A 9,879-nucleotide genomic window follows, 5' to 3' on the forward strand; every position below is an offset into this window, starting at 1 on the left:
GGATGTGGAGGAGGGCGTGAAAGTCATGCTGCGGCTGCCCGGGGTCCCACCGGGAACCCCGTTCAGGTCTGCGCTGTCCTGGTTTACAGTGCGTTATGTAGGTTATGTGTCTACGTTACAAATGCACGTTAGAATGTAGGTTACGAATGGACTGTGCACAACAGGTGGTTCTACATCGTGGTGGTTCCGCTCACCCCAGCGTCCCTGAAGTGGGAGAACCCTGACGATATGGATCTCCAAGCGGTGAATGTGACCCCTGTTTTGTTTTCGCTTGCTGTGTCAAAAACATGATGAAGTGCTGTGGTCCTAAAGGTGCATAAAGGCGCAATATTTGACCTAGATGTGTCAGAAGGTGAATTACCAACATATGACAATCAAAACAATCGCATACGTTGGTAGCTAGCTTTAGCTTTTATCTCGTAACCATGTGTCGACATTTGAAAAAAAAAAAAAGTAGAAGAAAAGGAAACCAATTTAGGTACATCCTGAATCAGACTAAGCAACATACCATAGAAGATATCAAATCGTCGCTGTCTTGTGAAAAACGCAGATGTCCATTTTTGTCATTTTTTTAAATGTTTTTTTTTTTACATTAACATAAACATTTTTCAAAATGAATGAAATGGTCCAACATGTTTTTCACAAGACAGCAACAGAATGCACGTGGTTTGTTGTACATGCCTTATGTTAGCTCACTTGCCCACAACGGTGAAGTACGGCCCAAAGGGTTCATGAAGGCTCATAACTTGCTCAAACATTTGTCGACATCGGAGCCTCTCAACCATAGTAAAGTTTTTTTCATCTTTCGTGCAGCTCCTGCAAGGTGAATATGACGCCCGAAGGAAGAGGAGGCAACCCGAGAGCAACTTCCTGCAGCCGTACGTGGCGGCCAGGCTGGACTCGCTTCCCGAGGTTTTCACGCTGGGTGACGGCCACGACTACCACGGCTTCCGCAACAAGGCGTTGCCGGGGCAACAGCAGTACCGATGCTTCGTGCTGGCCGAGCTGACGGAACGCGAGTCTGTAAGAGTCTCCATTTTGGAACCACGTGGCTGTGCTAGCTGGCGAAATGTTAGCATCTTTTTAATTGCGCGAAAAAATAAAATACGGACAGCAACAAGTGTGGGCAGAAAACAAGATAAAAAGACAAACAAAGACAAGAACGTAAAATGTGAAATAGTCTTCCTTGTTGTGCAGTTCTATGCTAAATGTTAGCATTTGATGTCTGGCCCATTTGCAGCAGAGAACGCTGGTGGCCAGTCCATTTTCGGAAGCCATCCTGGTGAAGCTCCACAGCGGGATGGTGCGCCACTCCGAGGACCCCGAGATGCTTTGGGTGATGGGACCCGTGCTGGCCGTCATCCTCATCGTCATCATCGTCATCGCCATTCTTCTCTTCAAGAGGTCAGCGGCACCGCATGACACACCGCTGCATCGCAGTTGTATTTTACAGAACAGTTAGCGTCAGGTTTTCGCACTTGAATGTTACGTGCTTGACCTTTGAACTGATTCTCTTGTCTCTCTGGACGCAGCAAACAAGAAAGGTGAGCGAGCGCTTCGTTCTACAACCTCCTCGTACTCTTCTGAATACGGTTGCTACTTTATTTAGTGCTACCTTTTCAATGTTACTTTTGGAAATGCTAATTTATCAGTGCCACCTTTTCAATGCTACATTATGCAATTCTACTCTTTTGAATGCTAATTTGTCGCTGCTAATCTTCCATTGCTACTTTATTCATACGTTATACAATGCCACGACTGCTTTATTCAAAATCAGAGCTACTTTTGGAAAGCTGCTTATAAAGCTACTTTACTCGATGCTCCTGAATTCACTGCTATTGGTCTCTTTCCACCAGGAAGCGAACGTCTCCATCGTCCAAAGATGAGCACATGGCGGGCGTGAAGGACTCGCTGCTGGCCCACTCATCCGACCCCGTGGAGATGAGGAGGCTAAACTATCAGACACAGGGTGCGCACACACGCGGACACACCAAGCACACATTGTTGATTTTGACTGACGAGCTGCTGTGTGTTGAAAACACGATTTCCAAATCTCACCTCACCAGTCCACTGACCCCTTTTGTGACGTTTTCCCCTCCTTCCAACAGGTGGCGGCACCCTCAGTTGTCCAACCACACCAAGTTAGTTGTCATTCTTTTCACCCAGAGCCGGCCCACCTGTCACTTGGGACAGTGTATTTGTTTGTGTTTTGTGTGTGTGTGTGTGTGTGTGTGTGTGTGTGTGTGTGTGTGTGTGTGTGTGTTTCCGCTGTCAGCTCCAGTCTTTTCCTCATCACATGTGTTATCCCTCCACTAGGAATGAGACAACATCCTCCCATTGCCGCTTGCGACCTGGCTGACCACATTGATCGACTCAAGGCCAACGACGGCCTGCGTTTCTCGCAGGAGTACGAGGTAGTACACACGTACACACACGCACACACACACACACACACACACACACACACACACACACACACACACACACGGACGCCTTGAAGAACAAATGTCTCAAAAGTTATTGACCAAATCTTATCACATTATAATTGGGATGAAGCATATTACAGCAGTAGCAAACCGTATCACATGCCGATTGCATTGTAATTGCCGTGAATCCAAAGAATTTTCCGACGGATGCGATTAACCAAGGCGTCGTTGGCGTGCCTCCCTTCAGTCCATTGACCCCGGTCAGCAGTTCACATGGGAACATTCCAACATGGAAATCAACAAGCCAAAGAATCGCTACGCCAACGTCATCGCCTATGACCACACCCGAGTCCTCCTCACACCCGTGGACGGTGAGCGCCAACCCACCTCACGCTTTGCGGGTCTGACGCCGCCCGTTTGATTCCAACGCGTCCTCTTCGCAGGAGTCCCCGGCAGCGACTACATCAACGCCAACTACGTGGATGGCTACAGGAAGCAGAACGCCTACATCGCCACGCAGGGACCGCTGCCCGAAACCCTTGGAGACTTCTGGAGGCTGGTGTGGGAGCAGCGCACCTCTACTATTGTCATGATGACGCGCCTGGAGGAGAAGTCGCGGGTACGACTGTGACAAGGATGAGGAGGAGAAGGAGGAAGATGTTCATGTGTATGTGTGTGTGTGTGTGTGTGTGTGTGTGTGTGTGTAGGTGAAGTGCGACCAGTACTGGCCCAGTCGTGGTACTGAAACCTACGGCATGATCCAGGTGACCATGTTGGACACTGTGGAGTTGGCCACCTACAGCATACGCACCTTTGCACTCTATAAGGTAAGGTTAATATATCATATTAACATCATATTTAATGTTATATACAGCTAATGTACTTAATTTACATTGTATTTAACGTCCTCATACACCTGTAGTATACCATATGTAAATCATGTTTCAGGTATGTAGCTCTAATCCACAATAGTGACATCATATTTCCCGTCTGCATATCTCTAATGTTGCATATTTACATCACACGCTTCATATATGTGTTGTACCTCTAATATTGCGCAATGGACATCACCTTTGATGTATGTATCATATTGACATGACAATTGACGGTCATGTTTGCATTAGAATGGTTCCAGCGAGAGGAGGGAAGTGCGCCAGTTCCAGTTCATGGCCTGGCCCGATCACGGAGTCCCTGAGTATTCCACCCCCACTCTGGCCTTCCTGCGCAGGGTTAAAGCCTGCAACCCCCCGGACGCCGGACCCATGGTGGTCCACTGCAGGTAAACATGCAAGAAAGCACAATGACGTACTTTTGCTCACATCACAAAGCGACTAAATGCATATTGGAACATTATAGCGTATCAGCGTCGTCTTCATTAGCCAAGTATGTAAAACACACAAGGATTTTAGAAAGTCGAGAACTTTGATGTGCACTGCGTGACGACTGTTGCTCAAGCGATCTTTTACGCAATGGGAGAAAGATTACATCTAACCGGGGCATCATAGCCCAACATGAGTGCCCCATCATATTTTGGTACGCTACATAGCATACTAGCATAGCATGATAGCGTGCGTTGACACCTTTCCAGCGCGGGGGTCGGGCGCACGGGTTGCTTCATGGTGATTGATGCCATGCTGGAGCGCATGAAGCACGAGCATTCGGTGGACGTGTATGGACACGTCACCTGCATGAGAGCCCAGAGGAACTACATGGTCCAGACCGAGGACCAATACGTCTTCATTCACGAGGCCCTGCTGGAGGACGCCGTGTGCGGAAACACCGAGGTGGCCGCTCGGAACCTCTATGCGCACATACACAAGCTCAGCCACGTGCCTCCTGGGGAGACCGTCACCGCCATGGAGCTGGAGTTTAAGGTCAGTATTGCCTTATATTTGGATTGCACTGCGATGCAGGTTTTGGGGAGATGTTGCTCATGAATCAGCTCATCCCAGCGTGAAATATGATCTTTAATTTATTATTATTCATATAGGTATTGGGTAAAATGTTAATTCACGCTAAGTGTGTGTGTGTGTGTGTGTGTGTGTGTGTGTGTGTGTGTGTGCTTGTTTGCAGAAGTTGGCCAACTCCAAAGCACATACCTCACGTTTCATCAGCGCCAACCTGCCGTGCAACAAATTCAAGAACCGCCTGGTGAACATCATGCCTTTCGAGTCCAGCCGCGTCTGTCTGCAGCCCATCAGAGGCGTGGAGGGCTCCGACTACATCAACGCCAGCTTCATCGACGGATACAGGCCCGTCGTGCTCGTCGTGTGTTTGTACAGTGCCGCCCGGTGGCACTCTGCTGTAACTGGCTGGCTTTGCGTTGGCTTCTCCAGACTGCAGAGAGCCTACATCGCCACCCAGGGCCCCTTGGCCGAGACCACCGAGGACTTCTGGAGGATGCTGTGGGAGCACAACTCCACCATCGTCGTCATGCTCACCAAACTGCGCGAGATGGGACGGGTAAAAGATGAATGGAGATTAACAGTGAAATGTTCTAGGGTGTTTTGTTGGGTTTTTTTTTGTTTTGTTTTTTTTTTGGGGGGTAGCGGATTGCTAAGCAGGGCATAAAAGGATTGGCTGCTTACAGAATTGAGTAAATAAGACCCAACTTTGGCTGGTACAGAATTGACTCAATTCTGTACCAGCCAATCATTTTACTCTTATTTACTCAATTCAATTGAGGAAATAAGCCCCAATTTAGAAGTGAGTTGCCTCCAATTAACTTTTTTCCCCTTCTTCTTTGCAAGCGCAGAGGGGGAGGGGTAAGCAGTTACGTATGGAGGAGGGAGGGAGCAAGCCTGATCTGGTGATTGCTGTGCATCATCCTAATTGTGCCAGCGGGTACTAGTTAGCCCAAAGCGCAGCATGAGTAGCCCATATTCTAAAAATAGCTCACCACTGATGGGCCACTGTGACTTACTCGGGAGAATTAAAACAAAAGAAGAATGTTAACATGGTAAACTTTTCATCTGGTCCAAATGTTTGATATTTGGTTTAAAACTGAAATAGATTGTGTTTAATGGGTAAAATGCTGCTTTTATTTCCTCAAATATTTCAAAAAAGGCTGTTTCAGAGCTGTAATTTTAACACCCTGATACCGCAACATTTTTGCTCAGTGTTTTCATACAGTCAGAATCTAATAACAACCTGTGGCCACCCTGCAGGAAAAGTGTCATCAGTACTGGCCCGCTGAGCGTTCAGCACGCTACCAGTACTTTGTAGTGGATCCCATGGCCGAGTACAACATGCCGCAATACATCCTAAGGGAGTTCAAAGTGACTGACGCCAGGGTAAGTGACGACCAATCATTTGCTGTCTTTGCACTAACTGCACCATAAGTCGGTATCGGCCCTCGTTTGTTCATCAGGACGGCCAGTCGAGGACCATCAGGCAGTTTCAGTTTAGCGACTGGCCCGAGCAGGGAGTTCCTAAAAACGGAGAAGGCTTCATCGACTTCATCGGACAAGTCCACAAAACTAAGGAGCAGTTTGGCCAAGACGGACCCATCGCTGTGCACTGCAGGTGGGTGTTGCCCGACGGCGCTCCACTGACGCCCTTCGAAGCATTAAAAGACGCTTACTTGGTCGCTCTCAGCTACTCGGTTAGTCACCTAGTCTGTGAGTTATTTTGTTAGTAATTTAGTCTGTCGGTCAGTCAGTTAGTCAGTCTGTCACAAAGTTGGGTGAGTTAGGCCATCTGTTACTTGCACTAATGCCGTGTGCCCGCCCACCAGTGCCGGTGTGGGACGCAGCGGCGTGTTCATCACGCTCAGCATCGTCCTGGAGAGGATGAGGTATGAGGGCGCCGTCGACGTCTTCCACACGGTCAAGACCCTGAGGACTCAGCGGCCCGCCATGGTGCAGACAGAGGTAACCATTGTGTACTCGTATTGTCTGTGCACATACAGTTTGTTGATAAAGTTCATGCGTTTTAACGTAGATGCTATTTGTTAGCTCGTCTATGACATTTTACATTGTGTGTTAGCGTCGAGCCAATGGAAGGCAAAGTCGTGTGGTGGTTTTAAATACACAACGTTTACTTACCTTTTATTAACATTTAGTTTGACTCCCAACTTCATCTGGGAGCAGCAATAAACAACTTTTATGCCTTCAGGACCAGTATCAGCTGTGCTACCGGGCCGCTCTGGAGTATCTCGGAAGCTTTGACCACTATGCAACATAACGAGCACTCTTCTGCCAGCCATGCCGACTACGCTGCGCCCACAAGCCGCTGCCCGCGATTCTGGGCAGGAGGGACTGACTCCCAAATCCTGGCGAACCCTTCCGGGCCCTCGTACACTCGTCGCCCCTTCGTTGAGCTTGTACAAATAACTTTTGATCACGTCTTAATCTTTTCACTTTCTATAAGCACTGCACAGGACATGTCTTTTTCAACATGCGTATATTATGATCATGACTATTATTATGATGAAACTCACCTGCTGCTACTTTGTTTTTTCTATCATAGACATGATGATACTCTAATGTTACTTTTATTGTTTTTTTGGTGGGGGGTGTCATCACACTCTGATGATAGAGCACCACCTACGAATGGATCAAACACAAACGTTTTGGCTGGGAAATGCTCAACGGGATGTTGAGCCACAGCAAGTTTGATTGCACTTCCTGTTATTCGTAAGTGAGACATGGCCTAGAGGACAAGAAACAAGTCCTGAGATTTCAGGATTTTAGAAAGCTATAATAATAAAACAGAGGATACTAAATGACGTGTCACCTCAAAGTTGGGAAATATAATTTGCGCGTCTTAGTGACTTTTCGTCGGGGCGGGAGGTCAATGACAGCGCCTCAGTCATCGATGGATGAGACAGGATACATTAAGTTCAATAAATCTCTATATATTTTATGTTGTTTCGCATATGTGATCTCTCTATTTTTAAATAAAAAATTATACAAATGAAAGGCCATGAAAATCCTGTTCAGACTCTTCATTCCATTTCACTGGCATGTACGTCTATTTATTTATCTATTAATTGACAGTATGTTGTCAGTGCCCAAATGCACTGGAGATTGCATAGGACACGACATACATTGCTGTGTAGCTATTGTAACATATTACTCTGATCGAACGTAGTCATAGCCTGAAACTAGTTGTCTCAATGTGTGATGAAAAAGTTGAATGGAATCCAAATTGGGGAAGGGGACAATACACTAACAATGAAAGACAAAAAAATGAAAGACAGTACACTGACCTACAATAGTTAATTGTATATATGTACACATAGATTTACCCAGATAATTGTTTTGCCTTAATTAGTTTGGTGCACATAAAACAATCACATTATCTGTATTAAAAAAGGAGCCTTCTGATTGGATGTCACACTCAACAGCCCCTCCCCTTTTGTCATGTAAACAAACCCACACTGGGCATGCGTCACCGCCGTAATGGAGGACCGTCTTTTCTACCAGGACTTCGCGTCTATCTTTCTACTCCGTTAACTCGCGGCCTGTTAGGCCGAGCGTCACGTCCCCGTTGCTTCTCACGTAAGTCATTTTGGACGCTTTTGCATGAGGTTTGCGCACGGGAAAGTGTGAGCAAAAGCAAGTTTTGCAGCGTAGAGAGACTGCAAGCAACAAGCTGTTTGCTAGTTGGGCTAACTTGCTAAGCGAGGGCAGCTGTCACTTTCCAATGCGCTCACATCGCGATTCTTCCCCTTTTAAGCGTTCCGCTTCTCACACGCGGACGAGTTTTTATTGCACACTTTGTATTGCTTCACGTACGTCTCGGACTCTTTTTACTTCCGAGTTGATTTTGTCTTTAGATTGCAAATCAGGCTGTCCTTAACCGTTAGCATGTTTAGCTAGCCAAATATTTTTCCGAGGAGCTTTGCTCTAACTGGGCCACAGTCGTTGACAGACACACCCGTCAGCCAATCGGAGTTGGGCTTGAGTTTAATTGGCCGACTCAAGGAGGCGGGCTCGTTAGCGATTGGACGTTTTGGTAGTGTGGCGTTTTAGCGACACCAAGTTCGTGTTTGTTTTTTTTACTTCATCGGCGGAACTTTTAGACTTGAGTGTTCTTTCGCTTCTGTCTGTAGCACTCACCATTTTTGTTTAAAAAAAAAGCAGAGGATTTGGCTCGATTGGGTTAGGTAGAAAAAATGACAGACCAATTTTGACGGTACCGACATACGACGTTTTGAGGTTACATTCAAAACACTGAACTAGTTTTATCAGTCTCTCACTTAATAAATGCCATTGCTGTTTGTTTTTTTTCTTACGTAGCATCATCATAATGTGTTGAGTTACACCTGTCTTAATTTCCTGCAAATGAGACACTGTTGGTGTCCAATTTTGTGGCTGTATTTGACTTGCTCGCAAGTCTAAAGGGGGAAAAAAAAACAGCTATTCGACAGACTTGTTTTTGGCAAAACTTGCAAATGCTATATTTTCCAGCTGCCAGCAGAAAGAGGACATCCCACGATGAGCGGGGACTCATCCGCCCAGGGTCCGGCCCCTTGCAGGATCATGACGTTCACGCCATCTATGGAGGACTTCCGAGACTTCCGCCGCTACGTGGCCTACATGGAGTCTCAGGGAGCGCACCGAGCCGGGATGGCCAAGGTACGTAGAGCGGCTTTGACTCCTCCCCGGTCGAACGTCCCGCTGACACGTTTCCCGGTGCAGGTGATCGCGCCCAAAGGCTGGAGGCCCCGGAAGACGTATGACGACATGGACGAGCTGGTCATTCCTGCTCCCATCCAGCAGGTGGTGACGGGCCAATCGGGACTCTTCACACAGTACAACATCCAGAAGAAGCCCATGACCGTGCAAGAGTTCCGCAAGACCTCCAACTTGGACAAGTAAGCTTTGCATATAACAAGCTAGAGTAGAATAAGTCTTTATCACATGCTATTCACATACAGACGTGTATACAAGTATTCCAATTCGATACTAAATGCGTTTTTATACAGAATTGATTGGAAACAACAGCAGTTATAGTCAGCAGCATTATATGTAGCTGATGGTGGACGTTTCTCCCCCCTCAGGTTCTGCCATCCGCAGTATGTGGACTTTGACGAGCTGGAGCGTAAGTTTTGGAAGAATCTAACGTTCAATCCGCCACTTTACGGAGCCGATGTCAGCGGGAGTCTCTACGACCCGGTTGAGTAGCTGGCGGGTCTGGGCCACGGACTGGACCGGGTGGCGGTCTTGCTGAGTGATTTGTCGCTTCGCAGGACGTGAGCGAGTGGAACATCGGCCGCCTGGACACCATCTTGGACACGGTGGAGCACGAGAGCGGCGTAAAGATTAAAGGAGTCAACACGCCTTATCTTTACTTTGGCATGTGGAAGGCTGCCTTTGCCTGGCACACGGAGGACATGGACCTATACAGCATCAACTACTTGCACTTTGGAGAGCCCAAGTCCTGGTACGAACCCTCATTGTTGTCTCACAAGCTCCTCTGTTTGTTTGGTCCCCCCCCCCCCCCC

General features: G+C 47.4%; 2 protein-coding genes across 4 annotated transcripts in view; both read left to right on the plus strand.

Moving 5' to 3' along the window:
- The window catches only part of ptprfa (protein tyrosine phosphatase receptor type Fa), a 34,972-nt gene extending 27,624 nt beyond the window's left edge, over positions 1-7,348 (plus strand). Inside the window, exons 18-36 of the mRNA XM_019884450.1 lie at positions 11-66; positions 165-243; positions 814-1,023; positions 1,241-1,404; positions 1,533-1,544; positions 1,857-1,969; positions 2,109-2,141; positions 2,317-2,414; positions 2,674-2,797; positions 2,870-3,045; positions 3,134-3,253; positions 3,551-3,705; positions 4,015-4,300; positions 4,500-4,678; positions 4,763-4,889; positions 5,594-5,719; positions 5,797-5,951; positions 6,163-6,298; positions 6,543-7,348. Of these exons, the coding sequence (XP_019740009.1) occupies positions 11-66; positions 165-243; positions 814-1,023; positions 1,241-1,404; positions 1,533-1,544; positions 1,857-1,969; positions 2,109-2,141; positions 2,317-2,414; positions 2,674-2,797; positions 2,870-3,045; positions 3,134-3,253; positions 3,551-3,705; positions 4,015-4,300; positions 4,500-4,678; positions 4,763-4,889; positions 5,594-5,719; positions 5,797-5,951; positions 6,163-6,298; positions 6,543-6,611 (2,418 nt within the window). The 3' untranslated portion in view covers positions 6,612-7,348. The remainder of the gene's footprint in view (positions 1-10; positions 67-164; positions 244-813; positions 1,024-1,240; positions 1,405-1,532; positions 1,545-1,856; positions 1,970-2,108; positions 2,142-2,316; positions 2,415-2,673; positions 2,798-2,869; positions 3,046-3,133; positions 3,254-3,550; positions 3,706-4,014; positions 4,301-4,499; positions 4,679-4,762; positions 4,890-5,593; positions 5,720-5,796; positions 5,952-6,162; positions 6,299-6,542) is intronic.
- A 442-nt stretch (positions 7,349-7,790) lies between these two features.
- kdm4aa (lysine (K)-specific demethylase 4A, genome duplicate a) overlaps positions 7,791-9,879 on the plus strand; it is a 10,354-nt gene continuing 8,265 nt past the window's right edge. For all 3 annotated transcript variants that reach the window (XM_019884862.1, XM_019884872.1, XM_019884879.1), the window contains exons 1-5: positions 7,791-7,930; positions 8,843-9,010; positions 9,074-9,249; positions 9,436-9,550; positions 9,625-9,818. In XM_019884862.1, coding sequence (XP_019740421.1) covers positions 8,870-9,010; positions 9,074-9,249; positions 9,436-9,550; positions 9,625-9,818 — 626 coding nt within the window. In that variant the 5' untranslated portion in view covers positions 7,791-7,930; positions 8,843-8,869. The remainder of the gene's footprint in view (positions 7,931-8,842; positions 9,011-9,073; positions 9,250-9,435; positions 9,551-9,624; positions 9,819-9,879) is intronic.

This window comes from Hippocampus comes, unplaced genomic scaffold, assembly GCF_001891065.2.
Source record: "Hippocampus comes isolate QL1 unplaced genomic scaffold, H_comes_QL1_v1.1 scaffold90, whole genome shotgun sequence".
Classification (NCBI taxonomy): Eukaryota; Metazoa; Chordata; class Actinopteri; order Syngnathiformes; family Syngnathidae; genus Hippocampus; species Hippocampus comes.